The 19,815-nt window shown below is 52.8% G+C and overlaps 1 protein-coding gene across 1 annotated transcript; it reads left to right on the top strand.

Moving 5' to 3' along the window:
* The first annotated feature begins 1,478 nt into the window (after positions 1-1,478).
* NUAK2 (NUAK family kinase 2) lies at positions 1,479-19,494 on the top strand. Its single transcript, XM_058540233.1, has 7 exons — positions 1,479-1,817; positions 10,806-10,926; positions 13,409-13,560; positions 13,904-13,969; positions 15,909-16,028; positions 16,562-16,694; positions 17,350-19,494. The coding sequence occupies exons 1-7, from the start codon at positions 1,572-1,574 to the stop codon at positions 18,411-18,413; spliced, it is 1,902 nt and encodes a 633-aa protein (XP_058396216.1). The 5' UTR covers positions 1,479-1,571; the 3' UTR covers positions 18,414-19,494.
* The last annotated feature ends 321 nt before the right edge of the window (positions 19,495-19,815 follow it).

Raw genomic sequence — 19,815 nt, forward strand, 5'->3', positions numbered from 1 at the left:
GCAGATCTCGGGGGAGAAAGGAAACAGCAGGTCAAGGGAACTGTTACCTGAGTCTCACTCTGTTTTCACAGATAACCCAGAGCAAGAGGGGAGGCAAATAGAGGGAAGAATGCCAAACTGGCTGCCACCTCCTATGGCCCTCCAGATATGGGGAAGGGGGTTGATTTCCTGCATAAGCAGGTCCTCTCCAGCCCCATTTTCCACCTCTAACTCACACTAGAAAGGATCAAAGGATCAGTGGGAGTAGGAAAGAGGGCAGACACTAAATGAAAAATTCAGTCCCTGGGGATCTAGTCCGTCTTGGTCCTCGGCATGCCCTGAATATGCAGCTGGAGGCACCATCCTCCTGGAGGGTCTGAATTCCAACTCTGCCAGTTTCTTACCAGTTGTGTGGCCTTCGGTAGAAGAATACCCACTTCACAGGACTGGGTGATCATGAAGACTCAAGGGGAAATGTTCCTTTCTCCCCATTGCACTCCACATTTAGAGGGAGGAGAAGAGAGTATGAATATTCTCATTTCACTCTAAATGACACTCAGAATGGAGATTCTGGATCTAGCGCTCTAGGCTGTAAAGAACCAAGCCAAACCTCGTGACCTACCACCAGTCCTCTTGCCTCTGAAATCACAGAGAGGAAAACCTTGGGTGGCCAGCTATTTTACAGATTTAGGGACACAAGTTAAATGACAGCTGTGTGACATATTTTTTAATGAATGAATATTTCCCTTTGGCTCTCTCCACCTCCCTCCGACACTTCATAAATTTCACCACATCTTGAGGGACCCACTCAACCCTAGAAGCCTTCTTTGATGAAGAGGTAAGAACTTTCCAGAACCGCATTTCTGGGATCCAATTAAGGTTGATCTAACTGAAGACAGGTGAACTCAGAACCCTGGGACAGCTCTCCACCAGCCATCTCACTTGGCTGGAGACTGCTCCATTCCATTCCATCCTCTTTTCCCCCTTATGACCTTAAAGAAGTGGTCAAGTGACTTGATTGATTTTGGCTTGAGAGAAGCAAATTATACAGGACGGAGAAATACTTTGGTGACCTCTATAGTCAGATTGTCGGATTGTCTATGTCAGATAGTCCTTTGCTAATAGAGAACACAGCACAATAGAAGGACAACAGGTGGCTCCAACCAGGACCAAGCACCCCTCAGAGGCAAGAGCAGTTCCAGCACCCCTCAAAGGTTCAGGACCCCAGTAGTACCAACCCGCGGAGCAGCCTCGGCTGGTGTCGGCTGTTCCTCGTGCCTATCCCCGGGGGCCGGGTGGGCGGGGCTCCATTGACTCCTTTCCCAGTTAAGCGGAGGGAGGAGGCGGGGCCGGAGGCCCGGGCGAGCCAATGCGGGCGGCTCTGGTCACACGCAGCCAGCGAGGAGGCCAATGGGCGCGGGAGGGCGTGGCCAGGCCTCGGCTGGGAGAGTTTATAACAACTTGGAACGCGGTGCCTTGCCGCGCGCTCCGGTGCGGCGGTGGGTTCCTGGCCAGGGTGAGGCCCCTGTGCTCCGACCTCCAGCTGTCCCCGCGGCCGATTACCCCTCCGCCTCGCTCGCCGCCTGCTCGCCATGGAGTCGCTGGCTTTCGCCCGGCGCCTCGGCCCGGCCCCCTCGGCAGCCACCGCCCTGGCGTCAGAGCTCGCCCGGCCCCTGGCCGACGGGCTCATCAAGTCGCCCAAGCCCCCGATGAAGAAGCAGGCGGTGAAGCGGCACCACCACAAGCACAACCTGCGGCACCGCTACGAGTTTCTGGAGACCCTGGGCAAGGGCGCCTATGGGAAGGTGAAGAAGGCGCGGGAGAGCGCGGGGCGCCTGGTGAGTGCAGCTTCCTCTGGGCGCGGGCGGCCGGGCTTGGCGGCGGCGCTGAGTGACGGGGGTGGGCCGTGGGCTAGTGCCTTGCTAGGTAGAGTGGCCAGCAGTCAGTCTTTACCACGCTAAGGGGATGTGTGTGTGTGTGGTGGGGGGAGGGGTGTCCATTGCAGATCTGTCGGTCCATGCTGGTAAGGACAATGGTCGTGGACCTGAGAACCCCAACAACAGCAGACAGCCAAATAAGTGAGAGGGACAGTGGCGTGGGGGACATAGAAAAGGAATAGTGTCCTGTCTTGGGATGAGAAGGCTCCCTGAAGATGGGACTGGGGTTGAATCTTGCTTGGAACAGACTATCCCATAGAGTGGAATGGGAAGAGGAAGTAGAAGGGGCCTGATCTTCCTAGGAGTTGAGTAAATGTGTGTGGCTGCGTAAATGAACAGGTGCCCCGTTCCTCAACCCAGTCCTTGTAGTCTGGCAGCCCAGCATGCTATGGAGATCTGCTGAGGGTGGGGTGGTGGCGAGTTTGACACTTAGGTCCTTTCCAGCTCTCAGATTGAGTCCAAGTTTCATTATGATGGGTTTTTTATTCTGGGAAATGTGAAACCAGGCTCTGGTGCAAGGTTCACTGTGCCCCAAGATACCTTTGGGTTTGGGCCTTTTCCGGAATGTGTCCTGGTACTTTGGTGGGGTGTGTGTGTGTGTGGCAGTAGTAGTAATCTGTGTGACTTTGCGCAATTTACTTTATCTCTGTACCGTTTCCCCTTCTGCAAAAATGAAGAAAACACAGCCTCCCTCACAAGCTGCTGTGAGGCTTGAATGAGATACAAACGTGAATTTAAACTATTCCTGACACGTAGAACCCACAGTGAGAACTGATATTTATCTCTGGAAAGGCCAGCCCTGAAAGGATGTCAAGTTTGCCAAAAGTTAGTTAACAGTGGTTCTCGAACTTGCGTTTAACGTGCATAGGATCACCAGCAGTGCTTGTTTAAAATACTTATTTTCTGATTCCACACCCAGAGGATTTTATTCTGAAAATCCAGGATGGGACCAAATAATCTGTATTTAACAAGCCTTTTAGGGCAGGTGGTCTAGGGATCATTTGGCCAAATCCAGGTGGGTGCTGGTTGTGAGAGGCGTGTGTGTGTGTGTGTGTGTGTGTGGCCGTGGTTTGCCCTATCGGCTATGGCAGCGGTCACCTCCCCAGATTGTTTGCTTTTGCAGCCGGTAGCTGGTTTGAAATTCAAGAAGTCGTTTCATTGGTGAAGGAGAGTGGATGCTGGAGAAAGGGGGTGGATTATGGCCCCATCAATAGGACCGAGTATGTTTTTCCTGCTAACGCCTGGCACAGTCCCCAGTTGCCCGCTGCCAGGTTACAGCTATTGGGCAATCATGTACTTCCTGGCTTTCCTTTTCTTTCTCTTTCTATAAAGTGTGAGGGCCCTGTGAGGCTCCAGGCTTGAGACTGCTGGGCCCAGGCTTTGTTAGGGGTTCAGCTGGAAAATAGCTGCTCGTGGCTCGTGCCTCTTGTTGGGGGACATACTGGGTTGGGGGACATACTGGGTTGGGGGACATACTGGGTTGGGGGACTGGTGTGGCCCAGACACTGGGTAACTGAGATTGAAATTCAGAGATCCCATCAGATTCTTGTTCTGGGTCACTGTGCACAGGTGTGTGCAGGTGTGCATGCATGCATGCGTGTGTGTGTGTGTGTGAGAGAGAGAGAGATCTCATTGATTCTGGGATGAGATAAACTAGCATTCAGTTTTCAAACCTCAGTGGCTGTAGGCGGGGATTCCGGCTCTTATTACATCAGAACAGAGAGAATTCAGAAGGTACCTCCTGGCCCCATGCCTCTTGTTTCATGCAGGGAGCCGAGATCAGTAGGATGGGACCTGCTCTGAGCCTGCCTTATCCGTAGACTACCCTGCACTTCTGCTAGGAACTTGCTCGGGGTTCTCCCTCCTCCTTGGAGAGCAGCTGCCTGCTGTGCTAATGATTTCTCAATTCTGGAGAGAAGTCCTCTTCCCCACCGCACCCCCGTTCCTACTTCTTCACTGCCCTCCCTGAGGAGAAAGTCACCTGGTGCCTTAGGATCTTCAGTTGGGCAGAGGGGCGTGGGAGGGGTCTGAGACCTCCCTCAGAATGAACTGAGATTGTTGATGGGGGCTAGATTCACAGGAAAGCCTGCTGGGGGACTCCTATCCCAGTTTTCTCCCCACTTTTCTAGCATACTTCCCATTCCCAACCTGCCTAGATGACATTATCAGGGGCCAGATGGGATTGTCCAGAGGAAGGGGCAGGTAGGCAGGACTAATGGCTACCCCAGGAGGGCATCAAAGGAAAAACAAATGTTTGCTCTGGATCTTCTAGACTCCGACTACATTCCTGGTATCCAAATGACATTTCCTCCTGTGACTCTCCCAGCTTCCCTGACTACCCCTTCCTCTAAATAGAAAAACACTTGCTGGGGTCCCTGGAAGCATGGAGTCCACCAGAGCCTTTGGGATGATTGCACGGAAGTCTTACCTCCAAGGGGTGCCGTAAGGAGCATGAAGGGGTCCAAGTGGATACTGATCTGGGGCAGGGGTGCTTCTGTCTCTTTTATATATTGGATTGCTGCGTGGGATTCCAAAATGTTTGAAAATGACTGAGATGGTCTGATTCCTTCATTGACACATGGGGAAACTGAGGACCAGAGAGGGGACATGACTTGTCCTGTGGCTGGTTAGTGGCATTCCTGCAACATAGGCTCCTGCTGGGCCAGTACTCGCCCTGGGTGACCAATCCTGAGTCTTAGACTGGGAGCTGGCCTTGTGCTAAGCCTGGGCTTGCCTCGGTGTGCTTTGTCATTCCAGCAGCCAGCTCTGGCCGCCTTTCCCAGGGCTCCAGGCAGGGCTGAGAGTTGGAGGAGTCACTGGGAACCAACCCCCACCCACACTCGCTGACTATGTTGAGATCCTGGGTGGGTGAACTACACTACATTCCTGGTTTTTACCTTGTCAGGAAGGCTGCTTAGCTCAGAGTCAGACTGTAAGGGTTCACATCCTGGCTCTATTGCTTACCAGCTGTGTGACCTCTTTGTATCTCAGTTTCCTCCTCTGTAAAGTGGGGATTATAATAATTCCTACCTCGTGGGGTTCTCATAGGATTAAATAAGATAATATATGTAAAGTGCTCAGCACAGTAGCTGACACACACAGTGTTATTATCCCAGCAAGGCTGGCTTTGACTAGGCCCTACTCTCCCTCTCCTGGGGGCCCTGGGTCTGTCCTGCCCTGAGCAGGGGTAATGGGTTGTGCTCAGCTTCGTTAAGCCAAACCACTTTGGTCTCTGCTTCGTTTGTAGTCCTCGTCTCTCCTTCAGCCCCTGCTCCAGAGAAGGGTTCCCGCCTGGCCAGCTGCCAAAGGCCTCCTCTTCATGAGGCTGCCCTCCCAGCTCCTCCTGCACCTGCCTGCTCAGCAGCAGGGAGGCAGGCTCCGGCTGCAGGCGACTCTTGTCCTTGGGCTCTGGCCAAACCACACAAGAGGGCTGGGCAGGGAAGCGCCTTGCCCGACAACCTGGCAGAGTGGGCTGGAAAGTGGCAAGGGGGGGTGGGCACGCAGGGGGCTCAGGGGAGGCGGCTCCGACTCCCCTCAGAGCCCATTCCTGCTCCTTACCTGGTTCTCTGGCAGGTTGATGGGATAGTGAGCCACCCCCCGGGCCCATTACCCTACTGTGCCAAGCCCAGCCTTTCCTCTGTTATCTAAATGGGTCATCCTCCAGCTCCTTGCCCTACCTCCCAGGCAGCAGCTGCTCCATGAAAGGCCAGAGAGGAGTCGAGGATCTTGGCTCCAACTCTAGGCGACAACTGTGACCAGAGATGCCCAGCTTGCATCCTCTCCCCCAGCATCTGGAACCAGCACCTCTAGATCTTTTTCTAAGACCTTTCTGCCATCTTCTCCTGAATCCAGATTAATCCTGATTTGAGTTCCTGGGATGGGGGACAGTGTTTAACCAATTGAGCCCTAGCACCCAGGTCTCCGGCATGTTTGTATATCTGTAGGTGGGATGGGGATGGCTGGTGCTACTGCACAGCCTGGCCCATCCAGGTGTGGGGCATTCCCTTCTCCAGGGATGGGAGGCAGGGAGAGGGAAGCAGGGCAGGACATCTGTGAGGAACTTTTGTCTTCTGAGATGCAGCTTCTCCAGGCGGCACCCCTTCCTCTTCCATCCTGACTCTGCCTTGATGTGTTGGGAATCCTCGGAAGAGTCCTTGCAGCTTTGTGGACTTTAGTGTGTGCCATTGGCAAAATGGGGTAGGGCCTGAGCCCTGCCGCCTTTCCAACGTGCAGGGCCGCAGTGGCAAGAGAATCCCTGGGCCAGGGTCACTAGGAATTTTGCTCAGGTGGGTTAACATAGATATAGTATGGGGCCTCTGAACAAGCCCATTAGAACAATCCTTGGCTAGCACCTTCCCGACATAGTGGCAGGTGACCCATTTCTGAAGAAGCTCAGCAGAGATGCTCGAGTTTGGAAAGGAGCTTAGAGATCCTAATGTGCAAATTTGTGAATGGTTCCTTTCTTTCTGGTCTTTGCTCAAACCTCTCTCTCTGCCTGGAAAGCCCTTATTGCCCCTCCCTGGCCTACCCTCCTTGGCTTGGCAAACCCCACTCATCCTTCAAGATCTAAAACAAAGTTTTCTCCCAGAAGTGGTTTTCCCTGCTCCTCCAGGCAAGGAAAGACCTCTGCAGAGCTCCTGGGGCCCCTGGGCAGTCAGGGACCTCGACTGTCATGTCCATCACACTAGACTGGAATGGACTTCATTGCCTGTGCTGCCACTGGACTGAGGGCCTTGGAGCAAGGACTGTCCAATTTTTGTCTGAATCGCCAACACCAAGAGTAGCGCCAGGTACATAGTAGGCATTCAGCAGATGCTTGGAGAATAAATGCCCTTTCATTTTTCAGATGAGGACATTAAAACTAGCCAAACCAGTTAACTGGATCATTTAAGTGACTTGTCTTGAGTTGCATAGCTTGATAGGGGCGAATAAGGATTAGATACCTGTGCTCTTGACACCCACTCTGCTGATCTGGTATTCACATTTACGTTATCGTGTAATTGTGCCTGGGTTTCCTGCCCCCTCTGTGTGGGGTGGCCATGTAATATATTGTCTAAACTTGGATACTTTGGAGAGTGAAAAAGACAGTATTAACATTTTACCGGGAAGAGTCAGGATTATCTCAGGCATGTGGCCCTCATCCCTCTGGTTGACCCATTCAGCAATTGTTGCCCTCTTGCTTGGCTCTAGTCAGTATATTTTTATTCTAAAGATGCTTGCTCAACTCTCTTGCAGATGAGAACGAAGGTCCCTCAAAATTAACATTAAAATACCACCATTAAAATACAACATTAAAATTAAAATACAACCTCCTTGTACCGAGGTTGACTCTCCACCCATGCCTGAAGAAGGGCAGAAAATCTTATCTGGGCCCTGGTCCATCAGTCAAGGGTCAGCCCAGTGACTTAACTAATAAGTATTTATTTGTGATCTGTGTTCACCAGTAAACAACTGTTGAATGCTTTCTGTATGCGGAGCTCTATCTTGGCCCAAGCTGTTGCCATATCTAATTTACTTTGACAGCTAGCCAGCAGATAGCTAGGGGCCTGTCCTGTGGGGCTGGGTAGGTTGTGGAACAGTGAACCGGCACTACCGGGATGGTGACACATCACTGTTTTTGTCTGTCACCTGCTTGGGGACTGGTGGAGGCCTGGTGACATAACTTGTTTCCTTCCTGGGAAATGCCAGCCAAGCTGTCCTCTCCTAGGACCTAATGTAGATAACTGGGGGAATCCTTGACCTAGCCCCCTGAGGCCAGATCACAGGCTTGCAGGAGGGTAGAACTGTTTGTTGAGGATTAACAATTCCGATTTAGAATCATAGTCTTCCAGAGGTGGAAGAAATGGATCTTGGGGTTTGACTTGTGTACCCTCTGCCCATGCAGCACCAGTAAGACTCCTTTCTTTCTTTTGGAGCCTCATTTCTTTTAGGCCTTGTCTTCTTTAGGCTCTGCCCCCTAAGCCTGTGATGATTTATCTCACTATTATATACATTTGTGAGTACACAATTGTACATCCGAGTTATGCTGAGTTGTTGCATATGTGTGCATCTTAAGCTCTCAAATACTTCTGTTTCATTATCTAGACATGTGATTTACATATGATTTTTTTTTTTTACTATCTATTAATATAACTTTTATGGCCCTTTATCTGAAAAGCTCATAGTACTTTATCTATTGTCTGATTTTAAAAATAATGAATGTTAGAGAGAAAAGAACTAGTCCATAAAATCTCCCCTTCAGGGAGAGAAAAGGGGCATGAAGAGAGAGATGTGCAGGAATGATGATCCAGGTTGAATCCTCATAGTTGATTCAAGCCCCTTCCTTCACATCCCCACCTTCTGTCCAATTTTAAGCCAGGGATTTCTCTGCTTAGCTCATTGAGGTGGTCTGGGGCAGAAGGGGTGGGGGCCGTGAAGAGAGCGCCTGAGGTGCAGCCCTGCCCCTGCAGCTGCAGCCCAGGCCTCTCCAGCATCTTGGAGAGGAGGCTCCCTGGTGACCGTCCCTCCTGCTGCCATTGTCCTCCCTGCCCTGCTCAGGGAGGGCACGGGAGCTGGGCCTCCCGTCTTTCACAGATGCAGCTTCAGAGGAAGAGCAGGGCGGAGGGCACGCCATCCCTGGCCCGTTGCCAGGGTGACCGGGCAAGGGCATTGTGAGCGGCTCCTCTTGCGGATTACGCTGTTCCGCATTCTTGTCCGATGGGGAACAGAGGCCTGTCCCGGAGAGCAGGAAGCCATTGTCTGCCTCCAAAGCCCTGTGAAAGGGTGGATTAGAGGCCCCTCCCCTCGAGCAGTGGTTTCCTTTTTTCTGTCTCCTTTTGAACCTTGAAGGGAGGCATACCCTCCTGGGAAACTGAATGAGGAGTTGTTTACCTCAGTCTGTGCCTTCAGATTTTTCATAACTTGCCCATCTCCCATGAAGAGGAAGTCTTGTGTTTACCGTTCGTGTCCTTGGATAGAACTTATCAGGATCTGACCAGCCCTGTGACACCCCGCCCCACCCCTGCCCAGCTCCTGTGTCAGCATCCATGTCATGTGCCCGGCTCATCTCGCAGAATCAGAGCAGGAAAGCACCTTGGACATCTTATTCAGCCTGTTTGTTTCACAGAAAAGAAACCTGAGGCTCCTAGAGGGGCTGGGACTTGCCCATGGGGCCAGCCACAGAGCCTAGGGGAGAACCCAGGTCTCTGCCTCCCCAGGTGGTGTCTCCGCACCACCACCTGCTCTGCTGTCATTCTCCCCTCCCTGTCACCTCACTGCCCAGTGGGATGGAGCAGAGGGAGGGACCAGGCTCCTCAGTCTGAGAGCTTTGCTGAAGCTGCATCTTGGCAGTTCTTTCTCCATTTCCTCTTGCCTCACTCCACCCTTCCTGAACCCACCACACACCAGCAGAGGCGTTAGTCCTTATAGGGTATTTTCACCTACAAGAGAGCAAAGCCCAAGGACTCTGTTTAACTGTCTAGTTGTTTGTTTGTTTGTTGTTGGGGGAGGGACAGTCCTTACCTAAACTGAAGAGACTGGTGTTTTTTTAATAATTTTTTCGGTGATTTTTTTTTGTGTGTGGTAAAATATATATAACATAAAATTTACCGTTTTGGGCCAACCCCGTGGCTTAGCGGTTAAGCGCGCGCACTCCGCTGCTGGCGGCCCGGGTTTGGATCCCGGGCGCGCACCGACGCACCGCTTCTCTGGCCATGCTGAGGCCACGTCCCACATACAGCAACTAGAAGGATGTGCAACTATGACATACAACTATCTACTGGGGCTTTGGGGGAAAAAAAATAAATAAAATTATTAAAAAAAAAATTTACCGTTTTAAGTGTACAATTCAATAACATATTAAGTATCTTCACAATGTTGTACAGCCAACACCACTATGCATTTCCAAAACCTTTTCATCACCCCAAACAGAAGCTCTGTACCCATTAAACACTAATTCCCCATTCCCCCACCCCCACCTCCACCCCCCCACCCCCGGTGACCTCTGTTCTACCTGTTCTACCTCTGTCCTATGCTTTTGCCTATTCTAGGTACCTCATATAAGTAGAATCATACAATATTTGTCCTTGTGTCTGACTTCTTTCACTTAGCTTAATATCTTCAAGGTTCATCTGCATCATGACATGTACCAGAACTTCATTCCTTTTTATGGCTGAATAATATTCTATTGTATGGATACACCACATTTTGTTTATCCACTCATCTGTTGCTGGATATTGGGTTGTGTCCACCTTTTGGCTAGAGACTGGTTGTTTACAGCAAGTTAGAGGGCTATGGTGGGGAAAGTACCAGACTGGAAATCAGATGGTCAATAGTGGAACCCCAGTTTGTGCAGCTACTGATGGTATGAATTTGAGCAGGTCATTTAACCTCTCTGGGTACCAGTTTCCTCACTTGGAGATGGGGATGATGATACATTCTGCACCTACCTCCAAAGATTTTTGTGAGGGCCATTTACTACGGTAACAAATTTGACTCAGTGTCTGCAGTGTGCCAGGCACTGTGCCCCCCATTCAATGGTGAGCACAACAGGCCCACTCCTTGTCTTCATGGTATAGTATGGTAAATTTACTTCGTAAATCATAGAGCATCGGCCTTAGAACGCAGGTTGTTACCTTCCTTGTTCATCTGTAGACTGAAGAAGGTCATTGGCCCATATACCTTCCTGCTACACAGACTACACCTGACCCAGGTGAGAGCCTTCTCTAGAGAAGGCGCTCCCCAGCCTCTCTGCCACCTACCCTGGTGAAGGATGAAGTGGCTTCTCTGGGTGCACAGGGTGGCCTTTGTGGCAGCTGCAGGCAGACCAGGGCCAGGACTCAGAGAGTATCTTCAAGACTGCTTTTATCTGCCAGACCTTTCTCCTCACTCTCCTGCATTCTCTGTCCTCAGGTGGCCATCAAGTCGATCCGGAAAGACAAAATCAAAGATGAGCAAGATCTGATGCACATTCGGCGGGAGATCGAGATCATGTCATCACTCAACCACCCGCACATCATTGCCATCCATGAAGGTACAGAGGCGGGGCATCTGAAGCTGTGAGTGTGTATCTGTATGTGTAGGAGCAGTCAGAACAGATGACACAAAGGTAAAAAAGGTTTAGAGTTGGACAAAAGCTGGATATGAAACCCAGATGTATGACTTTGGACAACTAATTTAATTTAGTCCCTGGGCCTCAGTTCCTCATTTAGAAAACAGGATAATCCCACTTACATCACAGGGTAGTTGCAAAGATGAAATTAAATGTCACTGAGTTCTCAGCTCGTGGGAGGAACTCCACAGATTGTAGGCAGTTTTGTTGTTATTGTTAGGTTTTTTATACTTGAACACTACTTCCCCAAACCAATGAGATCCTTAGCAATCCAGGGGAAGCTGCAACATACAGAGACCTGCACCTGTCTCAGGTGTGAGCGTGCTGTTGTTCTTCACACATCCCAAGAACCAGGCCTCCTAGGGTCTGACCTGTACTCTGAATCATTCCTGCCATGGGGCTGGCTGCTACCTCTGCTCGTCTCTCTCAGCCTTCTCTTGCTCTGACAGCAGTGCTGGCCTTCCACTCCAGCTGCCCTATTCACTGTGATCCACACAACAAAGTGAGCAAGAGAGGGTGACAAAGGGATAGAGGGGGAGCACCATCGCACATACATGTGTCTGCTTTCTGCATTTATATAATGTCCATTAGACAGGAAATGAGGGATAGCAGTAGCAGCTGGAGGGGGGACAGGAGCCTGTGGCTTTGCCCTCTGAATATTCCTGGTGGGAAGTAAAAGAGAAGTGTCCTCTTTTGGGTGCTGTTCATGGGAAGACTAAGGGCAGAGCCACTGCCATGGCCCCGTGGCCTGAGCCTGTCCCACGAGGAGCCCAGGCAAGTGGCTGAGAAGGCTAATTGTATCTTTATGTTTCCCCCGGGGAAGAGTGGGCAGATGACAGAGTATTGGTCAAGCTAGCCTGAGCCTGGTGATTGGGCAGAGTGTGTGTGTGTGTGTGAGTTCTCCCCCGCACCCATATCTCCAGCTGGGTCTGGAAACTGAGCTTTGAAGCTCAGGATGTGGCTTCTCCTGCACCTTCAGATTCAGCAGACCTAGGGGTGTCACAGTTACTGTGTGTCTGGCAGGGCTGCCACAGATCCATCTCCATCCTGCCACAGGCTTCAGGAGATGTAGACTGGGGGACACTGACTTCTAACCTAGCTGCTCTCCAGAACGTGCCCTGGCTGGCTTCTCAACCCCAATTTCCTGGCACAAGGTTGCATGCACCCCTGCAGAGATATTGAGAACCACAGGGGTTGCATCTCAGCTGGGCACCCCCAGGAGGCTCGGCCCCCATATATCAGGGCCACTCATTCATGTTCCCCTGGGAAAAAGCACGGTCCTCCTGTCCATGGAGCCAATTGCCTGGGAGCTGGGACTCCTCATGGGAAAAGCATCCTCCCTCAGCTCTTCACAGGCTAGACAGCAATAGCTCTGGGGCTGGCTGAGCAAGCCAAACTCCTAGGACCCGTTTGATGCAAAGATGCAATGTCATGGACATATATGTTCTGACACACACCCACCTGAAGGGCGAGTTCGGTGAACCAGACATTCACTACCTTTCCAGCGGGCTGGAGCCAGGACAAGGCCTGAGGTGGCAAGAGGGCCCCTCCTACACATGGAGATGTGTAGGAGCTGGGGTGGGCCGACTGCCAGGAGCCCAGCCAGTCAATTAATTACCAAATATTTATTGATTGCTTCTGTGTACAAGGCTCTGGCCTGGATGCTCTGGACAAGAAGTCAGAGATGTTAAGGGGGATGGATATTGCAGCTCTCCACGGTATTTTATAGCTTACAAATCACTTTCATGTAATTTTATCCCTCTTCTGATCCTCAAAGCAGGCATTATCATGGGCATTATTAAGAAGTTTATGTGTGAGGATGTGCATAATAAATATAACAGTAGGCACATTTATTGAGTGCTTGTTTATATATCAGACCCTATGCCAGCTTGCTCAGCCAGACCCAAAGCTATCACTGACTTTTATCTATTTCTCCGCCCTGTGAGGTTGCCATTATTATCCCACTTTTCAAATGAGGAAACTGAGGCACAATGGTTGAATAATTTGCCACGGTCACCCAGCTAGTAAGTGACGGGGCCAGGATTCAAACTCCAAACCTGCATTCGTACTGATGTATCTAGAAGAGATTTGCCCAAGGTCACCAGGTGAGAGAGTACTGGATTCTGAACCAAAGAGCCTGACTTTTCATTCTCATCCAGTGATGTCTCGGCTTTCCGGGGACTTTGCAGGGTAGTTTTAAGATCCTCAAAAGCTTGAACTTCTAAGGAGAGGAGAGGGAGCCAGTTCCCTTGGCCTTAACTTGTTGCTACTGGAAGATGTTGAGAGCTTCACAGCCCTTCTCCTGCCCCGTTAGCAGACATCCCTGGAAGGCGGTCCTGTCTGGTTTGGGCCCCGGGAGGAGTGCACTCTGGAGGGCCTGACGTTCCCCCTTGCTCTGTCCCAGTGTTTGAGAACAGCAGCAAGATCGTGATAGTCATGGAGTACGCCAGCCGAGGCGACCTGTATGACTACATCAGCGAGCGGCAGCGGCTCAGCGAGCGCGACGCCCGACATTTCTTCCGGCAGATCGTCTCCGCCGTGCACTACTGCCACCAGGTGAGCCCCCTTCCGCCAGGGTGGTCCATGGGGCTCGGGGGCTGGTTTGCACCAGAGAGATTCCACGACTTGTCCAGGATCACACAGGGAGACAGAAGCAGAGGCAAGACTAGGTTGTGGACTCAACCGAGGGAAAGTTGGTGTCTCTGGCCTTGAGTCTCTTGGCGGAGGGGTGGAGGGACCCGTGATTTGTTGCCCTACGTCCCAATAAAGAAGGGTGTCCCCAGCCTACCTGTGCTCACCCCGCTCGGCCCCCTTTGTGTTTACCTCACTTCCCAGACTAGGTCTTCCTGTCCTTCCCTGCCCCGTGACCTTCCCCTGACCTCCTCCCTCCCTCTTTCAGAACGGGATTGTCCACCGGGATCTCAAGCTGGAGAACATCCTCTTAGACGCCAATGGAAATATCAAGGTGAGCCCCACTTCTCGTTTCCAGCAGCCCCCGCACCCATGCCCAGCCTTTCTGCACTCTCCTAACCACGTACCTCTAAGCCCTCTAGGCCCCTAGGGGTTCCAGAAGGAGTTGAGCCTCTAAGCTCAGACTTACAAGTTGGTACTGGTAGGCCCCTCAGCTGTCATCCATTCTAGTGGGTAGAAAACTGAGGCCTCTAGAGAAGGGGACCTTGCAGAAGGTTCATCGCTAGCGAGCGGCTGAGTCTGGGTGAGAACCAAAGTCTTCTGACTCCCCGACCAGTGCTCTTGATGTCACAAGGGTGACAGGAGTCTAGATCTAGGGTCGGCTTTTGCTCCCAACCTTGGGCCTGGCAGGGAGAGGGCCAGGGCCTGAGTTCATCTCCCCATCTGCATGCACACACACGCACGTGCGCACACAGAAACACACACGCATGCACTTTAATCTGCTACAGTTAGGTCGCCCTGTGGCACCTTTCCTCACAGACCAAACACTCGGCAGCAGTTTCCTGCTTCCTGCAGCTGCTGAATTCCCACGCCTAAGTGGTTAAATTTAGGTCTGAGAAGTTCATGTTGATGGGATAGACTCAGATCTCAGAGCTGGAAGGGGGAGGTGGCAAGGGCTGGTCCGTGCAGGTACCTGGGAAGGCTCTGACTCTGCACTTGGACCCTTCTCGGAATCTTCCTGCACCTAGGACATAGTCCTTTCTCCAGTGGCCCCTGACCTGTGCCCTGAAGCACCCTGGCACTGAGTTCATTCCCCTTACCCAGCCAATTCCCGGAGCAGGTGGGGCTTGCTTTGATGCTGACCAGGGGGAGGGAAGCCAGAGCTAATAAACCCACACAACCTGGACGGCACGAACTTTCCCATCTGTACCAATCATCTGCCTAATTATGGGCTTCAACTGGTAACTGTTTGCTAAGAGGCCAATAAAACCATAAACGAAGGAGCCAGAGTTTCATAAACAGCCCCTCCCCACCCTGGGCACACATGACCCTCTGATGGGGGTGAAGAGGTCAGGAGCAGCAGAGCATTGGCCTCAGCCTCTGACTGAGGATAGCTGGGGACAGGGTCTCCCTGGGGAGTGAGAGATGAGGCTGGGGCCTCTCGAGCCCTCAGTGTCAGCTGCTTAGGGATACTGTAGGGAGATTCCTTCTCCTGGGCTGTAGCCACGCCCTGATCTTTGTTCTGCCCTCACTGTTGCTTCTCAGCTATACTGGGCTGACCCCGGGGTTCCTGCCACCACGTTCCTGCCCACATGTGGGCAGAGAGGAGCCCTTTGCTAGGAAGGGCAGCCCAAGCCTTGCATGGTTAACCCATGGTGGGCTGGCTTGCTTCTGAGAGTTGTGGCACTGGCATGAGAAGTTGACTCTCTCCCCTCCATCTGGTAGACCCTTCCTTCAGTCACTAAGTGTCCATTGAGTCCCTTCCATGGGTCACACCTGTGCTAGGAGCTGCAGGAGGGCTGGGGGCAGAAGGAGGTCAGCACGGGGAACATAGCAGTATGAGGAGACAGAACTGAGGAGCAGGGCTACAGCCATCCATTGGAAACTGTAGGGCTTCATTGGAGAAGGAGATCTCAGGGCAATGGAAGGCTTCCCAGGGGAGGTGGGCCTGCTAGATCGGGAGGATGTGTAGGCAGGAGAGACGATCCCTGGAGTGGAATACAGCATGAGCAAAGGGGCCCGGGAACAGTGAGGACCCTGGAGCCCCCACATACCCCTGCCTAGGCACTCCACAATGACACCACCTCTGCAGGGCTCTTTCTTCCAGGGCCTGAGCTGTGTTGGCAGTGCCTAGTGTGGGGTAGATGTCATGGGCACCCTTTCCTCTTGCTGGGGCCTGGGTTTCCCTGGGGTCTGGAGAGAGGCGGGCCGAGAGCTGCAGAACAACCCAGGCCTTGGCGTGACCCCTGTCTGTGTGTGACCCAATCCTGCAGATCGCTGACTTTGGCCTCTCCAACCTCTACCACCAAGGCAAGTTCCTGCAGACGTTCTGCGGGAGCCCCCTCTACGCCTCACCCGAGATCGTCAACGGGAAACCCTACACGGGCCCAGAGGTGAGTGTCCGCCCTCCCCACCAGCCTGCCTCAGCCATTTGCTACGACTTTAGATCCTGTGAGATACATGGGCTAGTTTTCTAGTTATTTCCTTTCTCAGAGCACAAAACTCAGCCCACCCTCCCCAAAGTAGTGACTTGCCAGGTTTCTAGCCAGGAGTGGAAAAACTGGAAGGAGAACTTAAGTTTGGTGATCCCCCAGTCTAGTGCTGTGCTCTCTCACCTTCCTGGTTCCCATCACCTTTCCTGGCACCCAGCCAACCTCCCTGGAGAGGCGCTGTCACAACCACCCCCTCCTGGCCTAGAAGGGATGACCTTGCCACTGCAATTGACAGCACCTCTCCACATGAACCTCAGTCCCCTCTGCAGCATCACCCCTCTGCCCCTGGGCACTGGAGGGAGGCAGTCCTCAGATGCACTGGCCTCTGAGTTCTCCAATGTGTACCCCCTTCTTCTCCAATGTTGAAGGTGAGGCTGGAAGCCTCCTGTCTGTGGCACATGGGCATCCTCGCTGATCCTCTCTCTCTCTCTCAGGTGGACAGCTGGTCCCTGGGTGTTCTACTGTACATCCTGGTGCATGGCACCATGCCCTTTGACGGGCAGGACCATAAGACGCTGGTGAAACAGATTAGCGATGGGGCCTACCGGGAGCCGCCTAAACCCTCCGGTGAGTGAGAGGTGTGGGTATTCTCATCCAGGGCCTGGGTGTCCCTCTCTAATTCCTGAGGCAGGAGTTAAACAGTGGCAACAAAGTGAAGAGGGCAGCCCGCTATAGATAAAGGTACCTTCCACCCCATCTCCTGCTGTCTTGTCTCTGCCTCCAATGTCTGTGACCTCCAAGGAAGGAAGGGATATCTGAAGCATGCTTTATTATATTTGGAAAGTGCTTCTGGAGGTCTAACTTAGATCCTCTATGCTACAGTTGTCTCGGTTCCTACTGCTTTTGTCCTCATCCTTAGACATCTTTCTGTCCTTTCACATACGATGTAGAGGGCAGGAAGAAGGGTGTGAGGACCTGGGTTTACCCTTGAGTACATTCCGTACCCTCAGAGGGCTGCATTTCAGTGGAGAGAAGGGGGACCCACACTAACATACAAACAAGGCTAAGGAAGGGGCTGTAGGCCTAAGAGGTCGTGGGACGGAGGGGGAAACTGGCAGAGCCAATCCAGGAAAGCTGGAGGCTGTGGGGAGCCCTAGGCGGGAGTAGACATATCTAACACAGGAGTGAGCAGTGTCTTAGCACGAATGGGATAAGTCAGTGAGGGGGGCTGTGGGGTGCCATCTTCTTGGCTGCCAATCTGAAGCTTCTTTTTGTCTTCCAGATGCCTGTGGTCTGATCCGGTGGCTGTTAATGGTGAACCCCACCCGCCGGGCCACCCTGGAGGATGTGGCCAGTCACTGGTGGGTCAACTGGGGCTACACCACCCGTGTCGGGGAGCAGGAGGCCCTGCACGAGGGAGGGCACCCCGGCAGCGACTCTGGCCGGGCCTCCATGGCTGACTGGCTCCGGCGATCCTCCCGCCCCCTCCTGGAGAACGGGGCCAAGGTATGCAGCTTTTTCAGGCAGCACGCTCCTGGAGGTGGGAGCATCACCCCCAGCCTGGAGCGCCAGCATTCGCTCAAGAAGTCCCGCAAAGAGAATGACATGGCCCAGTCTCTCCAGGGGGACCCGGCTGATGATACTTCCCCTCACTCTGGCAAGGGCAACCTCAAGCTGCCAAAGGGCATTCTCAAGAAGAAGGCGTCGACCTCCTCAGAGGGGGCAAGGGAGGACCCTGAGCTCAGCCCAGTCCCCATGAGCCCAGGACAGGCTGCCCCCCTGCTCCCCAAGAAGGGCATCCTCAAGAAGTCTCGGCAGCGGGAATCCGGCTACTACTCCTCTCCCGAACCCAGTGAGTCTGGGGAGCTCTTGGATGCAGGGGACGTGTTTGTAAGTGGAGACTCCGTGGAGCAGAAGCCCCCGCAAGCCTCAGGACTGCTCCTCCATCGCAAGGGCATCCTCAAACACAACGGCAAGTTCTCCCGCACAGCGTCGGAGCTCACAGCCCCCACTACCTTTGGTTCCTGGGATGAACTGGCCTCACCTCGCCCCCCGGCCCGAGCCAGCCACCCCTCGGGGGCTGTGAGTGAGGACAGCATCCTGTCCTCTGAGTCCTTTGACCAGCTGGACTTGCCCGAACGGCTCCCTGAGCCCCAGCTCCGGGGCTGTGTATCTGTGGACAACCTCATGGGGCTTGAGGAGCCCCGCTCCGAGGGCCCTGGAAGCAGGGGCCTGAGGCGCTGGTGGCAGGACCCCCTGGGGGATAGCTGCTTTTCCATGACAGACTGCCAGGAGGTGACAGAGATCTACCGACAGGCACTGGGGGTCTGCTCAAAGCTCAGCTGAGGGTTGGGGGCATTGCCCACCCGGGCAGGCTCTAAGATGCAGTTGGCTGCAGCCTGAAGGGAGACTGCCTTCTCCCCTGCCTCCCAGGACCAGCATGCCAGCCCCGAAGGCTGAGATGGTTTGCAGTTGAGCCCTGGGGAGGGCTGGATGTGGGAAGCGGGCAAGTGAAATGCATTGAGGGTTCAATGTCTTCAGCCCTGTGAAACCAAGAAGATAGTAGAAGGGAAAAGAGTAGAGGGGAAGGCCCATGGCCAAGGCCAGGTTCCTGTTTCTCGTGCACATGGTAGGCCCCAGGGATCTGGAAAGAGCACTCTATCAGTGCCCATCTGCTTTATTGCAATGAGTAAGTTTTGTGCATGATGCCTCCCCGCCAAAGTGGGGATGGAAACTCTTCACATACACATTCCCAACCCCACCCAGCTCTAAACCTGGAATGTGGCACCCCCTAATGTGCCTGGGGGGTCCTGGGAATGGTGTCCTAGAGTGTACCCTTCCTTATTTATCCTAGCAGTAAGAGAACACAACCTCTGTTTCCTCAAAGGTTCTCTCCCCTTTCCCATCCTCCAAACCTGGCCCAAGCCTCCTGAAGTTGCTGCTATGAATCTAAAAGACTTGAAAAGTCTCAGGCTACTATTGGGCTTCATCTCAAGGGGCCCAAATTCCACTGGACCCCACCTTGGACCTCAAAGACGCTGAAATTCTCCGGCCTCCAAGATGCTCGTGCTACTGAGAATGGATATGTCTATTTCTCTGGGCTTTCAGAACTCTAGAATGTCCTTATTTATTTTTATGTTTTCAGCTCTGAGTTTTTAAAAAGTGAATCTTGCTGTTTTCAGTAATGTGAATACTATGTTCTGGGGAAATCCACTATGACATTTAACTTTGTGTGTAGAGAGATTTTTGCAATGATTTCCTACTGATTGTGGGGAAGGGGGGACCTTTTTTAAATCCATGTTCCATTGCACTGTCTGGAGGGGGTCTCTGATTCCCTCACTCCATGCCCTGATTCTGTTTGCCTGATGGTCCCTCTTCCTTGCTCTGTGGCCAGAAAGAACCATTCCATTAAAAACCAGAACGGTGATCGGAAGATAACCTTTGTTCTGTTTGGGGAGGTAGGACGCAGGTCTTTGAGCCTTCTCTTGACACACACACGCCCCCTGGGCTGTCATGGATGGGAAATAGAGAACCTGCTTAATAAAAACAAAACACAACAGGGCCGGCCCCGTGGCTTAGCGGTTAAGTGTGCGCGCTCCGCTGCTGGCGGCCCGGGTTCGGATCCTGGGCACGCACCGCCGCACCGCTTCTCTGGCCATGCTGAGGCCGCGTCCCACATACAGCAACTAGAAGGATGTGCAACTATGACATACAACTCTCTACTGGGGCTTTGGGGGAAAAAATAAAT

The sequence above is a fragment of the Diceros bicornis genome, chromosome 4 (genome assembly GCF_020826845.1).
Source record: "Diceros bicornis minor isolate mBicDic1 chromosome 4, mDicBic1.mat.cur, whole genome shotgun sequence".
NCBI lineage: Eukaryota > Metazoa > Chordata > Mammalia > Perissodactyla > Rhinocerotidae > Diceros > Diceros bicornis.